Here is a 20,229-nt window from a genome sequence, read left to right on the forward strand (position 1 = left end):
ATTGTAGACCGAAGTTCAGAGTTCTCTTTCGTCTACCCAAGGAACACGCTGGCCGGATCCCTGTACATTGCATATCATCCTAGTATCATTATTATTATTCCAGCTTGCTTTCTTTGTTTCTTTACTTCTGGACAGTAGCATTACAGTACACTTCAAAGTGCTTTTACTCCCCATCATTCTCATGATGTAAGCTGCTCACTTTAGATCCGGCGTGGGCTCTATTCTGCATGGCTATCTGTTCGGCATTATGAAACATTCAAGTTTCTCTCTAATCTCGTCTGTTTATTGATTTGGGCCGACTGCTGACTTTGTCTATATTATTGTTTGTGTCACGCTGCATACAATCTCTGTTCTGCATTTAATCTGGCATGAAGAAAAGTTCACATAACAGGCGGTCCTCTGTCTCATCCTCAACTTATACGCCAAAGAATAGGAGACGACATTATCCTTCTCCCTACCTATAACTCTCCACTGGACATTTCTAATCTAACTCTACATTCCACAACCGACCCTAGTTCCTCTCTTAACATGGCACAATCTGCTTCTTCGGTGACTTTTTATGACGTTGTCCGCGCAACTAAGGAAACTATAGAACCTCTTATGGCGGCCCAATTGGTGAAATTAGCAGATTCCATTCATCAGTTTAAAGAACAATTGGCTGGGACAACTTATCAGGTCTCTACTAACGAACAGAGGATCAGTGAAAACATTCAGGAGCTTTCCGAATTGAAGGATCTTATCTCCCAAAAGCAAAAATCCCAATACTAGATTAAAAACAAAATAGATGACCTTGAAAATAGCTCACGCAGAATCAATCTGCGCCTTATTGGACTTCCAGAATTATTATTATTATTATTACCAGTTATTTATATAGTGCACACATATTCCGCAGCGCTTTTACAGAGAATAGTTGGCCATTCACATCAGTCCCTGCCCCAGTGGAGCTTACAATCTATGGGCCTGATTCAGACCCACTCGCGAGCGGCTGTCCGCTCGCAAGTGGGTCGATGTTCTGGACTGAGCATGCGCACGACGGAGGGAGCTCCGTCGTGCGCATGCGCCAGACGCGACGAGCGAAGGAAAGTCCTTCGCTCGTTGTGTCTGATCAAAGGGGGCGTGCTGTCGATGTTGATTGACAGCACGCCCCCTTTGGTAGGCGTGCCGGGGGCGTGCCTCCCTGACGGGGGCGTTCCCACAGGAACGCCTCCCGTCAGAAGCCGGCCCACTGACATCACTAGTGATGTCAGTGGGAGTGATTTTGGCTCTGATAGAGCCAAAATCACTCCGGGGCTTGCGGTTGAAAACCTCAACCGCAGGCTCCGGCTCGCAGTTTCGATGGTCGCGATGGTCACGAAAATGCACGCTCGTATAGCCTGTGGGTGGTGACCCACAGCTATACGAGCGTCCAGGAGGACGCTCCATTTTCATGGAGGCCGGCCCTCATTCAGAGCGTGCGCTCTGCTCAGAGCGTACGGCTCTGAATGAGGGCCTATGTTCCCTATCACATGCACACACACATACACACTAGGGTTAATTTTTGTTGGGAGCCAATTAACCTACCAGTATATTTTTGGAATAAATTTGGAATCAATTAAAGGCCCAGCTCTACTCCAATTTTTAAAGAAAGATCTTCTGGACTTATTAGGGATATCTTCAACCATTCCAAATTTTTAAATTGAGCGTGTTTACAGACTAGGGGCCAAATGTAATAGGGTGAGAGATTAGAAAATGTGAGAGTTAAAAGAAAATGGATACTCACCTATCTAAATAAAGCCTGTGGTGATATTTCCTTACTTCAGGAGACACACTTATCTGAAGAAGAACATGCTAAATTGAGTATGTTAGGGTATAAGGTTTTAGCATTTGCCTCGTATTCATCCAAAGCCAGAGGTGTGGCCATTTTAATTCGTAGGCACCTAGATGCCCTTATGCATCACACTGTTTCTGATAAAAATGGTAGATTTGTTATTGTAGATGTAACGATTGAGTCCCATAGATACATTATTGCTAATGTTTATGCACCTACACCTATAGTAAAGTTATTTTTCTGGAATTAATTAAGAAATTGTTTCCATATATGGATGCTCCTATCCTTTTAGGCACAGACTTTAATATTGCGGCCTCCCCAAGGATGGATCGACAATCCACTGTTGGTCATTCTAGACCTAACCCAAAATGTGGTATATCATATGTATGTCATGAACTCATATTGACTGATACTTGGAGGTTACATAACCCTACATCTAGAGAATACTCGTATTTCTCGCCACTGCATAAAACTTTCTCTAGAATCGATTACTGGTTACTTTGCTCCTCTATAGTTACCTCGGTCCAAGATGTTGGTATTGATCCTATTGTCGTTTCGGATCATACACCTATCTGGGTTATTTTGGCGCCTGCCACTAACACAGGTACCTATAGACAATGGCAATTCACATCTTCCCTAGCAAATTCCCATAAATTTCAAGACATGTTACATACGGACTGGAATAACTACAAGGTTTAATAATTCTGTCTAACATACAGACCTACTTAATTACTGGCAAGAAGCTAAGGCTACGGGAGCTAGTGAAATCACTCCTCACTGCACAAACTGATCTAACCGCATCTTATCAGGCAATGTCATAATGCCCTTCTTCTTCCAATATTCTCTCCTATAAAACTTGCAAAATCCATTACGAAAGACTCTTAGATCAACTGGGAGATAAAACTCTTTACAAATTTAAATTTCTTTTCCATAAGCATGGTAATAAGGCGGGTCGTCTGTTAGGGAAGCAGACGTAATTCGAATATTCAAGCTCTTAAAGATTAATGGTCAGGATATAGGTTATATTTTTCATAAAATGTATACAGAGCTCTTTGCTCAAGTTGTTCCTGACCTAGAAAAACAGGCTTCCTTTTGGGAATCCTTTGCTCTGCCCCAGATTTCTGACCAGCATCTCTCCATGCTCTTACAACCTATTACTTCTGAGGAAGTCAAAGTCGCTATTAAGCTGCTCAAACATTTAAAATCCCCGGGGCCAGATGGTCTTTCTGGTGAATTTTGTAAAATTTTACAACCTAAAATTATCCCTACCCTAGTTGAATTCTATAATACACTTATCAGACAGCGAACCTTACCCCTACATTTTAATATGGCTCTAATTAAAGTTCTCCCAAAATCAGGTCGTGACCCTAAGTTACCTTCCTCGTATTGCCCTATTTCCCTACTGAACACAGATTATAACCTGCTTACTAAAATATTGGAGGAACGTTTAAAGCTGGTCCTTCCTTCCATCATACACCCAGATCATATAGGATTTATTTGGGGGAGACACTCAGTTATGAACATTCTGAGGCTTTTGGCAGCCACCTTGCAGGGGAAGTGGTTTCATGATGGTGACCCTAATGTGTTATTATCACTTGATGCTGAGAAGACATTTGACCTTGTGGTCTGGGATCACCTGGAAGCCCTTCGACGGTTTGGTTTCAGCTTTCAATATATTTATAATATTAATATGCTCAATTCAGATCCTGCTTCCTTAATTCTGGCTAATGGTTATCTCTCCTCTCCTTTACACATCCGTTGAGGCACCCAGACAGGGCTGTCCCCTATCCCTATTATTATTTACAATAGTTCTAAAGCCCTTAGCTATTGCACTGCGTAATATTCCCCCTCTTGCTTAGGCATTTGTATAGGATTAATAGAAATTAAAATTTCACTCTTTGCAGATGACATGATGCTGTTTTTGTCCAATTCTACCCACTCTATACCGATTATTATCGATATATCTAATTTTAACAGCTTCGCGAGTTATAAAATGAATATTCAAAAATGTGATTTCATAGATATACTGTATGTAAACAATACAGTATTAAAATGGCCATCTGATATTTCTTGTATATATGCTTATAATGTTACTCCCTGTATTAAAGATATTTTATTTCAATTAGACAACTGGCTTCACCTACCTCTATCACTTTTAGGCAGAATTGCCCTCATTAAGTCTGTAGTTTTTCCTAAATTAACATACAGAATGCATATGATCCCCATGGCGATATCACCAAATTTATATGGCGAGTCAGAAAACCTAGGATACCTAGATGTAGATTGACGCAATCTAGACAACATGGCGGACTTGGCCTCCCAGATATAGTTGCGTTTTCTCAGGCTGCTTTCTTTCAGTATATATCAGACTGGCTGCTAGGCTTATCAGTCTATACTAATAAAGAGTTGGAAGAAGCATTGTTCGTCCCATATGCTCCGGCAGCCTTGCTCAATTTACCGCGGGTTAATATTCCTTTGGACATCAGAGACCATATATTTTTCTGTTACACTTAAGCTGCTTGGCGGGCCATTTCTAAGAAATTCTCTAGATATTTCACTGTGTCTGATCGCATTCCTATTTGGGGTAATCCAGCAATCCCTCCCTCATTGCACAATACATGGTTTACACAATGGAAATATAAGGACATTAACGCCATCCGGGACATTTTCGGCCCAGGAGGCCATATCCTTTCTTTTCAACAATTGCAAGAAAAATTAAATTTACCTTCCAAACACTTTTTTATGTACCTATAAATACATCACATCCAAACTAAGCTGCTAGGTAAAACACACCTATCCCGATCACCTCACGATTTACTAGATTCACTTTTGAATTTGCGTATGGCTGTTCCTTATCATATCAAATATCTATATCCACATCTTTTAATAGCAGACCCCAATAAGATATGGGCAACCTTGCAAGAGAGATGGTTAGCAGATATTCCAGAAATGGTAGATTTCCAGGTGGTAAGCTCCCAGACCGAGATAATTCTGAAATTGCTTAGCTCCGCTAGATTACAGGAAATCCACACCAAATTCATTAATAGAGCCTATATTCATCCTGGGTGTTGGAAATATATGGGTTTTGATTCTACAGGCCAGTGCCCAAAATGCCATATGACTAATGCATCCTATATTTATGTTTTCTGATCCTGCTCAAAAACTAAACTATTTTGGCAAAAAGTTCTTTCTTTTATTAATCATACTTTTAATCTCAATCTAATCTTGCTTCCACTTCCTCTACTATTTGCACAGTTCGAGGCTTGGAAAGAACACGCTGATATAACTAATTTATTACCAATACTTATACTCATCATCAAACACTAATTTTAGACAGATGGATAAAACGATCAGTTCCGACTTTAGGAGAGCTGTGATCTGCTTTACTGGAACATTTATATTTTGAGAGACATAATACTCTATATGATATTGAAACTGGTGTTAAAAGATATTACAAAAAAAAAATGGGAGAATTATATAATATCCCTTCCTACTTCCATACAAAACAACATTAGTAGAGTTTTTGAAAATACTACTTGGTTCCTTCTGCAACAGATTAATTAATAAATTCTTCTTTCCATATTTTTTTTTTCTCCATGTCCCTTCTCTTGGATTTATGGATAACCTATATGTTTAGTACTCTATACATTATAGGTTGAATGTTTGAAAGACAGAAACTTTAACATTGATGTAAATGTATTATTTTCTTTTATTTGTGTTCAGCTTCTCCCACAGACTCCCCACCATCCCTAATACCTACATTTTTTTCTTTAATATATTTTTGTTTAAAAGATATGTAAAATCTACACCTTTTGTGTATTTTAAGTTTAGCTATGTTAATTTTGTAATGGTGCATACACACGGTCAGATCTTCCTTCAGAATTGTACAATGACGATTTTAAAAATCGTTCAATCGTTAATATCTGAAAGAAAATCTGACGTGTCCCTGCAACGATGAACAATGCGCGTTCCTGTTTGTCATATAACGATATCTGACACCTGATGTGTTTGCAGTCAGATTTGTCAGATTTTCATTCACTTTGAACAATTTTACCAACGATTTCATGAACTACGAACAATTTTGACATTATTAAATCGTTCATCGTTTATCGTTTGTAGCTCATCATTCGTCTGACAGATCTGTATGCACCTTATTTCAGACTTATGGTGCATACACACGGTCAGATCTGGCAGATGAACGATTAACTACGAACGATTTGAACGATTTTACCAACGATTTCATGAACTACGAAATGATTTTTGACAGTATTAAAATGAATGAAAATCGACCAAATCTGACTGCAAACACATCAGATATCGTTATCTGACAAACGGGAACGCGCATTGTTTATCGTTGCAGGGACACATGTCAGATTTTCTTTCAGATATTAACGATTGAACGATTTTTAAAATCGTTATTGTACAAATCTGAAGGAAAATCTGACTGTGTATGCACAATTACAAAATTAACATAGCTAAACTTAAAATACACAAAGGTGTAGATTTTGCATATCTTGTAAACATAATTATATTAAAGAAAAAATGTAGGTATTAGGGATGGTGGGGAGTCTGTGGGAGAAGCTGAACACAAATAAAAGAAAATAATACATTACATCAATGTTAAAGCAGCTGTCTCTCAGATATGAACGATTTTTAAAATCGTTATTGTAAAAATCTGAAGGAAAATCTAACCGTGTGTATGCACCCTTATATGTTGTTTCTGATATTTCTGAAAAACGTGCTGTGACTTTTTATCTGTATTATTTTTCGTTTATGGTGTATTAATAAAATGCATTTAAAAAAAAAAAAAACAACAATTTACATAGATTCAATAGAGCAAGAAGATAGAGACCTTATACTGCCCTCTGCTGGGGATAGTTCTTGTTCTAAAAAGAGCAAGCAGTATATGGTATTCCCTTTGAATGATGTGTGCTGTCCTCTCCAGAAAGTCTGCAACTATAGGCTCCCATGCATCAGAGATTGATTGCAGCAATCGTGCAATTTGCAATCGATTGAAAAAGGGAAAGATTTTTATACAGAGTTGATTGCAAATTGCACAACTGCTGCAATCAATCTCTGATGTATGGGGGCCTTTAGAAACCGTAATGTAACCTCTATAGAACTAGAGTCAAAGTAGTTAATTGGAGTGGAGTGTGTATCAATTTCTGTGGCGTTTCCTAATATTATTGGTGCTAATTCTTCAATCTTGTATTTTTGGCTGGATTCTCTTCTATTCTACAGTACCTTCTATATTGTTTATTATCATTATTACTTAACTTCTACGAGTATGTCATCAATGCTGTTTTGTGAAGATTCATGCCAAAAGTTAATATTTTGTATTTTTTATGATAAATCCCATTGATAGGGGTTTCCACTAATACTACTCATCAATCTTAACCAATCTTTTCATGTTTTACTATTAGTCTAATCTCTTACTTACTGCTGATATCATATATTGATATCCATTACTGTTCCTATGCCATTTCAAGTAATTGTGTGCTATTAAGTCTATATTTCTACGATTTTTATGCTAATTGTTCTAAATGTTCTAACTATTTAATTCTATTTGATAGTCAAAAAAGTTGCCGCCATTCTTATTTAATACAAATAAATAAACCATAGTGGTTTTAGCAACAAACTTTATGTGGTTTGTACTTGTCAAGTACAAAGGGTCAAAGTTATTGGGGCTGAGAGCCGCGTCGGGCCCGGGTAACAGGGGGCGTGGCCTAATTGCGGGAGGAGTGGCCACGCCCCCTTCCCGGAAAAACAAAAAGATATGCGGCGCTTTGTGCTGGGGAGGGGGGCGCTCTGAGCTTCCCCTCAGGAGCTGCCCCTCAGCCCGGCGCAAAGCCAGGGGGGGCGCGATCACTGAGATCGCTCCCCCCACAGGCTTAGGAGACTGCTGTGTCTGCTGCTCAGCAGCCACGAGCAGTCTCCACAGCAGCTCAGCACACGCCGTGTGCTGGGCTGCTGTGAGGGAGGGGGAGCGGCGCCGGACCCGGGCCCCGGTAATCAGTACCCACTCCCCCCCCCCCTCTCGGCGCCCCTGACGGTGGATAGTTGACCCGTTCAATACCCTCTGTATCCTGTATTAATTCAGGTGGAGGCACTGCCATAAATTGCACAAAAGAAACGGTAAGAGTGTTGCAACATGGGCACCACTTCTACACGGCCCTATTCATAGGCGTGCATGAAAAGGGGTTTTACATGCCAACTATATTAAAATCGCAGAGTTATAAGAGGTCAATAAGATTTTTTGGATGAGGTTATTCCACTCAGTATATATTTTAAGAATAAACTTTCTCACTTGCAACTAAATATTTAATTAATTTATTATTGGGGCAACAATGTTAAAAAAATAAAAATAACATTTTAATTTATGCAGATAATACTATTTATACTAATAATATTTTTTTTGGCACTTAATTGAATATTAAATAGTAGAAATAGCAGGCACCGAGAGAAAAGGAAGTCCTGACTCTGGGGACTGAAAATGAAAATGCGGACTTGGGGTCAAGTCCGGAGGAGACTATGGGCCTGATTCAGACCGGACGCTATTTGCGAACAGTCGTTCAGAAAAAGGGGCCGGCTATTTAAATTGAGCGCTCGCTCTTTGCGGTCTGTTGAAACTCTCTATGTCTGAGCGAGCAAACGAAACATGCGCTCTCTATTTTGTAAAGACGCCCCCTGGCTGTTCGCATCATACGTCATCTTCGCTATTTATTAGATTAATCGAGTACATCGAAAGGCGTCTGAACTGCTCGCAGTGCTTATGGTAGGTTTTACTTCCCGCAATCACTGCGAGCAGTTCAGGCTAAAAGACAACCAAGTGACGTGATCGATGACACTCCCTTACTAATTATTATGCACTCCCATTAAACGCCCGTTTTGACCGTTTGGCACGACTGCGTTCGGATCTCCAGTCCCCGTTTTCAAGCACCTTCCTGTTACCACCCACAAACGCCTCATTCTGTCACTCAAATTAGCAGGCCCTCGCTGTTTTGCGAGCGCACGATTTCCGACCGCAATGACTGGTTGGCGCATGCGCATTACGACCCATACGCATGCACAGATGTGCGAACATCGCTCGGAGCGAACGAGCGGCCGCTTACAAGCGGCTCTGAATCAGGCCGAATGTCTGCTAAGGGCAGCCATCCTCCTAGTCTTCCAAACTCCACAAAAAAAAAGGCAGCCTGCCTGTTCTTATGAATTAGCCAGTCTTTTACTGCAGCCAGGTTAGCTTATTTTGTTATTTTTTTGGTGGTGAGAATTTATTATTGGCATAAGTGAGATATGTTCATTTCATCCTGCAAATTTCCCGTAGCAACCAAGCAGTTTCTACTTAACATTTAACTAGCACCTTCTAGAAGATAATAGCTAGAATATGAAATCACTTTCACTTTAGTAAAGTTACCCCTAAGAGTTTATCTGTGAGAGATACCACCAGGGGAATGAAGCGGGTGGGGAGAATCATTAACACCAGCAACATTCGTTGCTCTCAGCTCAGTCTACTAACAACTAGTTAACCGCCTAGGACACCCCTTTAGCAACTGCAGGTAGTTAAACATTCTCTCCGAATTTACATTATCTTTTCCTGTGAAATCCAACTTTTCTGGCTGTGTTGTAAAAAAATGAACTTTAAATCTGTCAAATATGTGGAGACACCCCCCACCCCATATTTATGCACTATTATTATTGTGGGCGGTTAGAGACTACTTACAAGCAGTAGAGTTAATAAAAAAAAAAAAGAAAAGAAAAAAATTTGATGGGGAATGCATTAAACCTTTTGCTAAATCTGACTGCAAATAAATGTGGGCTAATTACATGGCTACCATTTTGCTTTAATCGCATGGCCATAATTTTTCTTTAATCAGATGGCCATCATTTTGCTTTAATCGGATGGCCATCATTTTGCTTTAATCGGATGGCCATCATTTTGCTTTGATCGGATGGCCATCATTTTTCTTGAATTACATTTTGTTCTTGTTAACTATCGGACGAGAAAGAACAATGAGCATGTTGTTAATTTATATATCTCTTATGCGCTTCAAGACTTTCTATCTGTATAATCTAACTTATTACACCATCCATGGGGTGCCAAAATCTAGATTCGCTTGCCTAAAACATTAGGGTACGGCCAGCCCTGCCGATAAGTTTACAAGCCGCAGGCTATTCCATCTGATGTCTTGTATGTTTCACATTTAAAAAAAATCAGAATGGCGACACAAATTCAGTTGAGAATGATTCTAGCAGAGTTCTGGTGACTTTGGGCCCAATTCTGAGGTGCTCGCAGACCCAGCTGCGTCTTTTTCAGCAACTGCGTATGCATCTTTATGCTAATGTCGTAAAGAATTCTAAACCTACTGAGACGACCAATGTCAGTGGCGCAATTCCGTCTAGTTGCGTATTTAGACACACCATCGGTCACAACATTGAGCTTGCACCAGCTATATAGGAGGTGCAGTTTCACCATCTGAACTTGGCGTCCTGTGTCAGTGCTACTGCCTCTTAGACACAGCCGCTGCCGGCGACATGCCCTGTCTGAATAGACACCCCCATATTACCTCGCAGAAACGCCCACTGAAATCCCCAGCTTCTGCATTCAAAATTGTTATGCGTCTCCCAACAGTAACCATCGGGACGCATGCACAGACCGAAAACACTGTCTGCTTTTGTCCAATATGGCCACTGTATCCACCTTTGAATCAGACCCTTTGGGCAAAATTTACTAAGCGGTGGGTTCTAAACCACGGCGGTTTGGTGGAGTTTTCAAGGCAGTTTCTAAATGACAGCCCTGTTCTATTCTAAAATTTGTTTTGACGGCGGTTTTGTCCTTAGTAAATCTGCGAATAAAACCGCCACCAAACCGCCCTGGTTTAGAACCCGCCACTTAGAATGCATCTAGACACAAAGGGCAAAATTTACTATTACCTACAGCAACTACAAAGTCTACAGTTTTTTCTAAATCAAACGCTATTAAATCCCCCCCAGTGACGGGTTTGTTTACCTCCTGAGCAATTACTACATGTAAGGTTGCAACAAAACGTATCCAGATTTATTGCTCTAATATATAAGACATCAAACATGCTCCATCTTTTTTTTTTAAGCTAGGTTTTCGGTTTGTAGTGATAATAGGCAAATACCAACAGTTCTGTTTATTAGAAGAGTATCGGTAGGTGTATGGGGATCTAGGGCCTATTAAATTGAGACTGCTGGGCCCATAACCAATTTGCAGAATTGTGCAGCAGTGGTGCTGGATGTAGTAGTCTTCCAGACAATTTATCCATCAGGAGAAAATACACTTGGCCATAGTATATATGATGTGGAGTGTGTTGCGCAATTGTGAACCATGCCAAACAACAAGTTACATGAGACACAGGGATACAACCTGTATAACTATAGCATATAGAAACAGCCTGGAGCTTTAGTACCGCTGGGCATTGTAGTGCGCCGGACTGGTAAATGCATTGGCGATTGTTAACAATATGCCCACACACTATAAAGGTGGTGATATCGGACCTAATTCAGAGTTGTAAGCTTTTAGCATCGCTGGCACGTCTCTGAATGCAGGAGCCATGCTAAAATATGCTAATGCCGCAGGTGTCTTGTGTAAATAGGCACCTCCTGTCGGCTTCTGTGATCCGCTGCTGCATCCTAGGACTCTGCGTGACCATTGGTCATCTAGGTAACCTTTGTTACTGAGGATTGCCGGTGTTTTCACGCAGCTGAAACTGCGTACAAGGACGCAACAATTGGCTTCAGCATGCCCAGGACACGGGTCTGATGTACCCATTTTCTGGGATGTGGCCTGTTGCCACCCCCACTCTGTCCCCAAATGTCCACAGTCTGCTAATCAGGATGTGGTGTCAGAGCACTGATAGAGCTTCAGTAAGGAGATCTGCACACGCGCAGTACATATCCTGCACATGCAGAGATCTTCAAACATCAGAGTTGTAGGGTCTCGTGGCCGCAAGCCCTGGAGTGATTTTGGCTCTATCAGAGCCAAAATCACTCCCACTGACATCACTAGTGATGTCAGTGGGGCCGGACCCAGACGGTTGGCGTTCCCATGGGAACGTCTCCGTCTGGCAGCCACGCCCCCGGCACACCCACCAAAGGGGGCGTGCTGTCAGTCACCATTGACAGCACGCCCCCTTTGGTGCGAGACCCCTCCGTCGTGCGCATGCGCATTGGGGTAACATCGACCCGCTTGCGAGCGTCCTGCGCTCGCGAGCGGGTCTGAATAAGACCCACTGTTAGCTGAAGACAAACATACCTACTTTTGAAAAATAATTTCAGGGAGATTGTGAAAGCAACACCAGGTGTCACCCTCCTTAGTGGCAGGAGCTGGGTGCTGCACTGTAGCATTACATGCAGCACTCGGCTCCTGACACAGTGAGGTAGCCGGCACTGCACACAGTATGGTTCCCAGGGGCAGGCCGCATCTCCGGGACCCCCGAAGTGACTAAAACGGGGGTTTGGCTTGCAGAGCCACGTCCCCTTTTTACCACACACACTACTATCCTCTCCAGAGTCCGCACCAGGTGTCACCAAGGTGAGTGATGCCACTGGCACTCCTGTGGGCACAGAGCTGAAGGGGAGTCCAATGTTCTGTCTGAGAAGCATGTTTAAAACAGCAAAACTAGAGCAAAAATTGCATCCAACAGTAACCTAGCCCCAAAGCAATTACATAATTTGGCACATTATCAACACATCACGTGAGGCTGGGACCCTTTTCAGGAGCACACCCTGAGCGCATAGCATCCCTCTTCCCACATCCCAGATGTTTTCAAGGTATGTTTAAGCATTCAGAATGTAAATGTGGCGATTAGATTTATATTGAGGCAGTGGCGGAACTCCTGAACACAATGGAGTCATTTGGCGCCGGGCACCAGCCCTGAAGGGGGCACCTGGCTCCATTTTCACCTGGCCATTCCAGACACTGCTGAGGAGGAACTGCATGGAGCAGGAGCGCCGCTGATCGGCGCTCCTTCTCTCTGCTCTCCCCCTTCCCCTCGGCGCCAGCCAGAGGACGGAGCTCACTCCTGAGCTCCGGCTTCCAGGTCCTGCAGTGCACTATGGGAGTGATATCATTCCCATAGTTCCGAGGAGCGGGCGCCGGACGGAATCAGGCACTGGAGTGGGGTTTAAGGTAAGTCTTGTGTGCGCGTGTGCGGGGGGCTTACTACTGGGGGCATCCTATGGGGGCACTATAGGGGCCCTTACTACTGGGGGCACTACAAGGGCATTACAACTGGGGGCACTACAGTGGCCCTTACTACTGGGGGAATTACTTTTAGGGCCATTATTACCAGAAGCATTACAGCGGGTATTACTACTACTGTGGGCACTGCAAAGGGGGACCACTACTGGGGTCACTGCATAGGGGGACCACCACTGAGGGCACTGTATATGGGGCACAGCATAGGAGGACCACTACTGGAGGCACTGCATAGGGGGACCACTACTGGGGGGCACTGCATAGGGGGACCACTACCGGGGGGCACTGCATAGGGGGACACTATATAAAAGGAACTGTATAGAGGGGCAGCAGCAGCTGGGGCTGGCACAGGTGCTGGGGGAGTGGTAAATTTTAATTTGGGGGTGGGGGGGGGCACCAACATATATCTTGCCTCCACGCACCTGGGATGAAGTTACGCCACTGTATTGAGGTAAAATATACAGTTGCTAGAGGTGTCAGATATGGCCATCAGATTGGGATATAGAGCTAAACCATTATTATTTGTTTAAAGTGGTTGTGGCTTTAGATAGAAATGCACATGATGGTAAAAAGTAGAGATGAGTGGGTTCGGATTACTTCTGATTTTCTCGCAAAAAAATCGGGTCTCAGAAAGAGGCAAAACGTCATCTTTCAAGGACAAACCTCATCATTCCTGGACTTTGTCCAGGAATGATGATGTTTGTCCATGAAAGATGACTTCTTGCCTCTTTCTGAGACCCGATTTTTGGCGGGAAACATCCAAATTTGGTGGGAAAATCCGATCTAATCCGAACCCGCTCATCTCTAGTAAAAAATAAAAAAAAGTGTAATGCCAAAATCCTGCCACTGTAATTTAATTACAAATGTTATATTTACCTCCTAAATTTCATTCAGGGAGAGCTACTTTCTGGATACTTCAAACATGGGTAAAAAGCAGCTCTGCAGTCACCTGCTAAAACCGGAATGCTCACCACCCCTTGATGCTCATTTAAATCTCTTCCAAAACATAGGATATTATTTTAACACTTGAACTTTCTATTATCCAATTCTTATACTAGAGCTACCGCGAAACAGTAGTAAGTACTATAATTTGCTAATGTAATATGGAACTATTGTAGCCTCCTCTCAAGTTCCAGCGATCCATCATGACTGATAATATTGTCTAGTGTAGAATAACAATAAGCCATGTAAATACGAAGTTGCCATAACACCAGCATGCAATGTACGGGTGTGGCCGTATTTGTAGGGGAAAAAAAATACACAACTCTGCAAAATTAAAAGGGGAATTTAATTCAAAGACCCTATTGGAGGTTGACCACTATCCATTTTACAGATCTACTTTTATTTGTGTCTGGGCCTCAGTGTCATTATTTCGTCATTATAAAGTCAATGAGGCCTAGTTAGTGTCTTCAGTAAATGTCTTAATTAAGCAAAAGCCTAAAAATGCTTTCAGCCATTTCTTTCCAAACCATAATCAGATGTCAGTGTGAAATACAACGCCACAAGCCTTTTATCTAAAAACACAATTTATTGAGGAGTTCCCACGTGAAATTCTCCTCCCTTCATTCTGGGATGTTGGAGAATACAAAGCACAAAAACGGACATACATTATTCCAGTTGTGAAAACGTTGCTTAATTTTTGTTCTTTTTTTTATTTTATACTTAACATGTAGTTTAAGGGGTGGGGAGACCACTTTAAAGACATTTGATACAGTTTGTGTTACATATGTGATGCATACATTCTCCTAGACAGCATGAATATTATTGACACAGCTCCCAGAGAACACTGTCCATATACATTGATATCAGTGGTCAAAGTGCCATAACAAAAAAAAAAAAAAAGAAGTTGTACAGTGCTGGCTTATTGCGAGAGAGCACTGTATTAGGTTCGTGCTCTGTTTCATCACACACACACACACATACACACTTATAAAGGCTGGTCTTAGCTCCTCCGCTGACAGCACAGGGATAAACACAGTTTTCCCGAACTTCCAGCAAAGTGTTCAAACAAGTGAGACTGGTTTACACAGGAGACTGATTTGCAACCCGTATGTAGTCAGAGGGAAATCTGTAGTAAATCCTCTCTGGAAGTAGACAGGCTTATCACACACTCATTGGTCCTGCTACAATGAAGGTCATTTCTAGAACTGCAGCAGTTAAATAAGCTCACTCCATTTTCTTTGTAACTTCTTACATTAAAAAAAAAAATGCTACTTAATATGCTTCGGGCACTTTCAGAAATTCCAGATGCTTCCCTCACTCCTATATTTGTGAAAAATAATATAATAGTCTTTAAAGACTCTTCATATCACTGAACTGAATGGTATTATATTGCTGAAAGTGCTATGCTTATAAGCCAGTGACAGGCCTAGCCCCAGCAGTAACACAGCAGGAATCACATGCTCTGTGATGCAGTGCCATGCGGGAAGTTGGATTAAATACTGTCAAGTTTCACATCAGCTGAAGCGCTCACAGTCATTGCACATAAATGGATAAAAGCATTATTGCTTCTGGTGGCTTCCAATATTAACTTTTATACATTTTCCATATTTATCCTTAAGACAACTGGAGCCACCTTACAGAGAGTAGCAAGTGCTATATTTGCTGATGTACTATGGGAACTATATTGTGACCTTCGCTCAAGTTCCAGCGATCCATCACAACTAGTCATGTTGTGTAGCCTGGAAACAATCTTCAATACTTATAGTTTGGGATGTGATTTTACCAACTGTATACCCAGAAACTGGGCACATATAACATTCATTTTGAGATAAGTGATAAAGGATGTTCTTTGATGTACAGACATAAATTGCCATAGCTTTAGAAATATTATACTTACAAACACCACATTAGCACTGTGTCTGTCTCATATAGTGTTTTGTATATCATCCATAAAAAAGAAATATCACTGGTCCTTTAGGATAAAAAATACTGACCTAGTTATTGTCCATGGTATAGGTGGGCTATGACGGACTACTGTCATTAAGTGATAATGGTATTCTGCACCAGCTGCTAAAGGACACCACTTCTGTAGCTATTACCATAAGTGCCTCCTGTGCACATGGCAGCACAGACTCTTACATTGCCACGCTTTGTGTGTAGATTTCGGTTTGAAGGTAAATAGAAGAACTGGCACTGAGACAGCTTTTAATGGTCCACACAGGACACTAACTCTTTCACAGTGGAGTTAATGGTAACTGAAATGCTGGGTACACAATAAACGATGGGTTAGCCGGACGATATGGCGGCTGACAGGTTGACATATCGTATCCGCGGTACACATCAGCATTAAGTAATGAAGGACGGAACGATCCCTCATTCTGTCCTTCATTACCTTGCACGACGTGGCATGCGATAACATCTGGTTGGCTGTGCCAGCCGGACGATATAGTTTGCAACCGCTTGTGCGTGCAGATTGGGCTGGCATGCGATAACATCTGGTTGGCTGTGCCAGCCGGACGATATAGTTTGCGACCGCTTGTGCGTGCAGATTGGGCATACACACTGAGCGATCCAGGCGATAGGTCGTTCATTTTCGTCCAGAAACTACATATTGGGTCGACATTGCTCCAGTGTGTACCCAGCTAAAGGCTCTCAAAGCTCAGCACAATTGCCTCAATACTGTCATAATATTTGAATTTTGCATGGGATCTCGGAACAGTAGGGACTCGTTTTTAGAATACAAGTGGAATGTAATAAGGGATTATAACGAATACAGTCTCTACAGAAGAGAATTTTAAGACACCTACCCGCTCTGCACCTATCTATGGAGGCAGGGTAAGGGTGACAACTCTCTAAGTGCAATGCAAGGTCCCACATAGAATCAATATGAATTAATATTGTCAGTATATATGCTAGTGACATACTTCGTAATCAATAATACCTTGACAAAACCATGTAGTTTTACACCTTGTGAATCTAAACTGCTTTCCAACCTTTAACATAATCTTGGAAAATTTTATAAATTCATCAATAATTTAAACCAAATTTTGGAATTACTGTATAAATGTAAAAATCTTAATATCATGTACCCTCCAATGATATCTGTAATCTCTACCTGAATGTTCCTAATAGTGATCATTTCATCTTCGTATGCATGTATTCTGTGCTGATGCAGCCTTGTTAGATATGTGAGAACTAGAAGTAACAAACAAAACAATGACATACAGTAGATAGGATAAGTGAACATGTATATTTTACTTTCAACGTAATTATGGTTAGGACCCACTTTAGTGTTATATTTTTGTAACACATTTAAAGCTTGCTTTAACAGAGTAGCCCCATGAGAAGAGCATTTTTTTTAAACAAATTATTGGAAGTGGCAAACATGTACAGTAAATGAGACCCTTTATAATTCTCATCAACTGGGCCACTCTCAATAAATGGAGTAACTATAAAGTTTGGGGCACATTGACCCTACATGGGACCAGTCCTTTAACCAGCTCTTTTCATTTGGTCCTGGACCTCCTTGTTTGTCCCCATTTTGGATTCTCCCCAGGTTTTATTTTAGGGCTTCTGCTTCCATCAGCTTCCACACTCTCAACACAAGTCTTTATGTATACACTAAAGATTTCTAACATTGAATTCACAGTGATTGCCCTAATAACCTGTGTCACACCGGACAAGACTTGTCAGGAGGCTGCTGACCAGATGATGATCCAACTCCGCCGGGTGCAGGGGGATTGGATTTGGGGAACATGGTTGGTTTCGGGCGCGTAGCTGGAGGCCTCGAAGGGGGTACACGTACTGATTTAGCGGTACGGAATGAACAAGGGATTTCGCTGGCAGAACTGGAGCTGCGTTGAAAACTTGGCTCTGTATCCCGCGGGAACTGAGCATGAAGAGGGCTAGAGGGCTCAGAATTGGGAGCAGCCACAGGGGAAGTCTTGAGAGGCTCCAGGGTGTCCAGCACCACATCCGGGGCATATTTTGCACTGCTCTGGCGCTCCAGCTCCCGCAACTCATTAAGGGCAGAGTTCATCGTTGCTTCAATATCCTGAAATAAGGAAAAGAAAAAAAAGAGATGAAGACTATATCGGAGGGAAATCCTTACATTAAATATAACCTTGTCATTTTTTGTTCCTTATTAAACCTATACATATTGAAATCTTCCAAATGTTGTGCTTAAATAATAATCCAAGCGAAACAGGATCTTAGTAGTCAATAATGACCTGGCAAGAGGAATTAAAAGCATGGGGTGATTAATATGCATTATTATTTTAAAGCAATTAAAAAAAAATCTATTTTCTGTGATTTCCAGCTTTTATGGGAATACCAACATTGTGTATTTTACTAAGCTTAGTTTATATGTGGCACAAACTTGTATATGTGTGTTTCACCCACATTACAATATCTTGCGCAAACAGGATAAAATATAGGCTTGTATTTCATTGCAAGACCTATGTTAAAGCAAACTTATACCAATTCTTGAGATTGTTGCATATATATATATATATATATATATACACATACATACATACATACATATATATATATACATACACACATACATTTTTATATTTTTCCCATAGACAAAAGAACATTACGGTTTTACATGTCCCATTAAGGCTGCTTAGACATGATCTGAAAATTCACAAAACCTATTGATTTTCTGCCACTCAAACTTCAAAAAGCAATGAAATTACGATCATTAAGGCTGACGCCTTAATGGACGTGTTCCTTGCGCAATACCACCCTGTGGTTAACTGCAGATTCAGCACTCTCACAGAATGAGATTGCTGTCACTCACACAATGGTGGAGCTGCTAATTCGCAGAATTGTGTGCTCATTAGAATACACACATGCAGTCTATGCAACTGAGGTTCGAGCAGTTATGTGGCTCCCACATCGGACTCAGGGCCTGATTCAGAGCCGCTTGTTCGCTCTGAGCGATGTTCGCACAACTGCGCATGCATATGGTTCGCAATGCGCAAACCAGTCATTGTGGTCAGAAATCATGCGCTCGTAAAACAACGAGGGGCTGCTAATTTGACAGAATGTACCGTTTGTGGGTGGTAACAGGGGAAGGGGCTTGAAAACGGGGGAGTGGAGATCCAAACGCAGGCGTGCCTAACGGTCAAAACGGCGTTTAATGGGAGTTCATAATTAGTAAAGGAGCGACATCGACCACGTCACTTGGTTGTCTTTTAGCCTGAACTGCTCGCAGTGATAGCGGGAAGAAAATCCTACCACAAGCACTGCGAGCAGTTCAGATGCCTTTCGATGTTCCCAATTAAACTAATAAATAACGGAGATGACGTGTGATGCGAACGGCAAAGGGGTGTCTTTACAAAATTGCGAGCGCATTTTTCGGACGTTCGCTCAGACAGAGGCGTCAACACACCGCAAAGAGCGAGTGTTCAATTTAAATATTCGGCCCCTTTTTAAGAACGAGCGAGCGCAAATAGCGTCCGGGTCTGAATCAGGCCCTTAGTGACCTCAATCTTCCCATTTGATCACCAAAACAATCTGACTGGCTTCCAACATCCTTCTCACTGCATACATTTATCTAATTTAGAATACACGTTCAGCTCCCTTATTTTTAAAAATATCATACTCTATCTATGCATGTACAGTATTCTTCCCCTATATGCCTCCATGCTGCTATATATTCCCCAATCCCTACTGCTGTGTGGTCTCCCAACTGTGATAGTCTGTGTTCCCTCATCCACACCAATGTTTTTCCCCAGCCGCGCCGCCCTGCATCCGTGCCTTCTCCACAGCCACGCTGCTGTCTTTCTCTCATCTGTGGTACTCTTTCTTCCTCCATCTGCACTACTCTGGTCCCCAAACCGTGCACCTCTGTCTCCCCGCACCACCCAGCCAGCCGAGGGAGCGGGGCGATGACGTCACGAGCCGTGATTGGCACCATTTTTGAAAAGGGCACGCTCGGTTCTCACCATTGAATTCAATGGTGAGAACCGCTCATTGGCTGAGAGGCGGAAGGCTCGCCTCTCTCAGCCAATGAGTGCTCCGTACTGGGATTTCTGGACTGAAATCCAGCAGCGGAGCTGTCATTCAGGAAGTAATGTCCTTAGAGGACACTACTAATGTCCGTGGGCTCGGGTAATTTGTGTTTTTTTTTTTGCCAAGACCGTGGATTGTGTGAAGAGGACCTGATCCACGCATAGGAGGAGGTGAGTATGGAATTTTTATTACAGGTACTCCCCATTGGATTACTTACTGGAGAAGAGGACAGAAT

The 20,229-nt window shown here is 42.0% G+C and overlaps 1 protein-coding gene and 1 long non-coding RNA gene across 3 annotated transcripts in view; one reads left to right on the top strand and one right to left on the bottom strand.

The window, feature by feature from the left end:
- Positions 1 to 20,229, top strand: part of LOC148504733 (uncharacterized) — a 33,793-nt gene that overhangs the window by 8,888 nt on the left and 4,676 nt on the right. The gene's annotated exons all lie outside the window — the stretch shown is intronic.
- The window catches only part of SRGAP2 (SLIT-ROBO Rho GTPase activating protein 2), a 153,973-nt gene continuing 148,280 nt past the window's right edge, over positions 14,537 to 20,229 (bottom strand). For both annotated transcript variants that reach the window (XM_088448563.1, XM_088448564.1), the window contains exon 23: positions 14,537 to 18,024. In XM_088448563.1, the coding sequence (XP_088304689.1) occupies positions 17,641 to 18,024 (384 nt within the window). In that variant the 3' untranslated portion in view covers positions 14,537 to 17,640. The remainder of the gene's footprint in view (positions 18,025 to 20,229) is intronic.

Source organism: Taudactylus pleione, unplaced genomic scaffold (genome assembly GCF_031769625.1).
Source record: "Taudactylus pleione unplaced genomic scaffold, aTauple2 ptg000458l, whole genome shotgun sequence".
Classification (NCBI taxonomy): domain Eukaryota; kingdom Metazoa; phylum Chordata; class Amphibia; order Anura; family Myobatrachidae; genus Taudactylus; species Taudactylus pleione.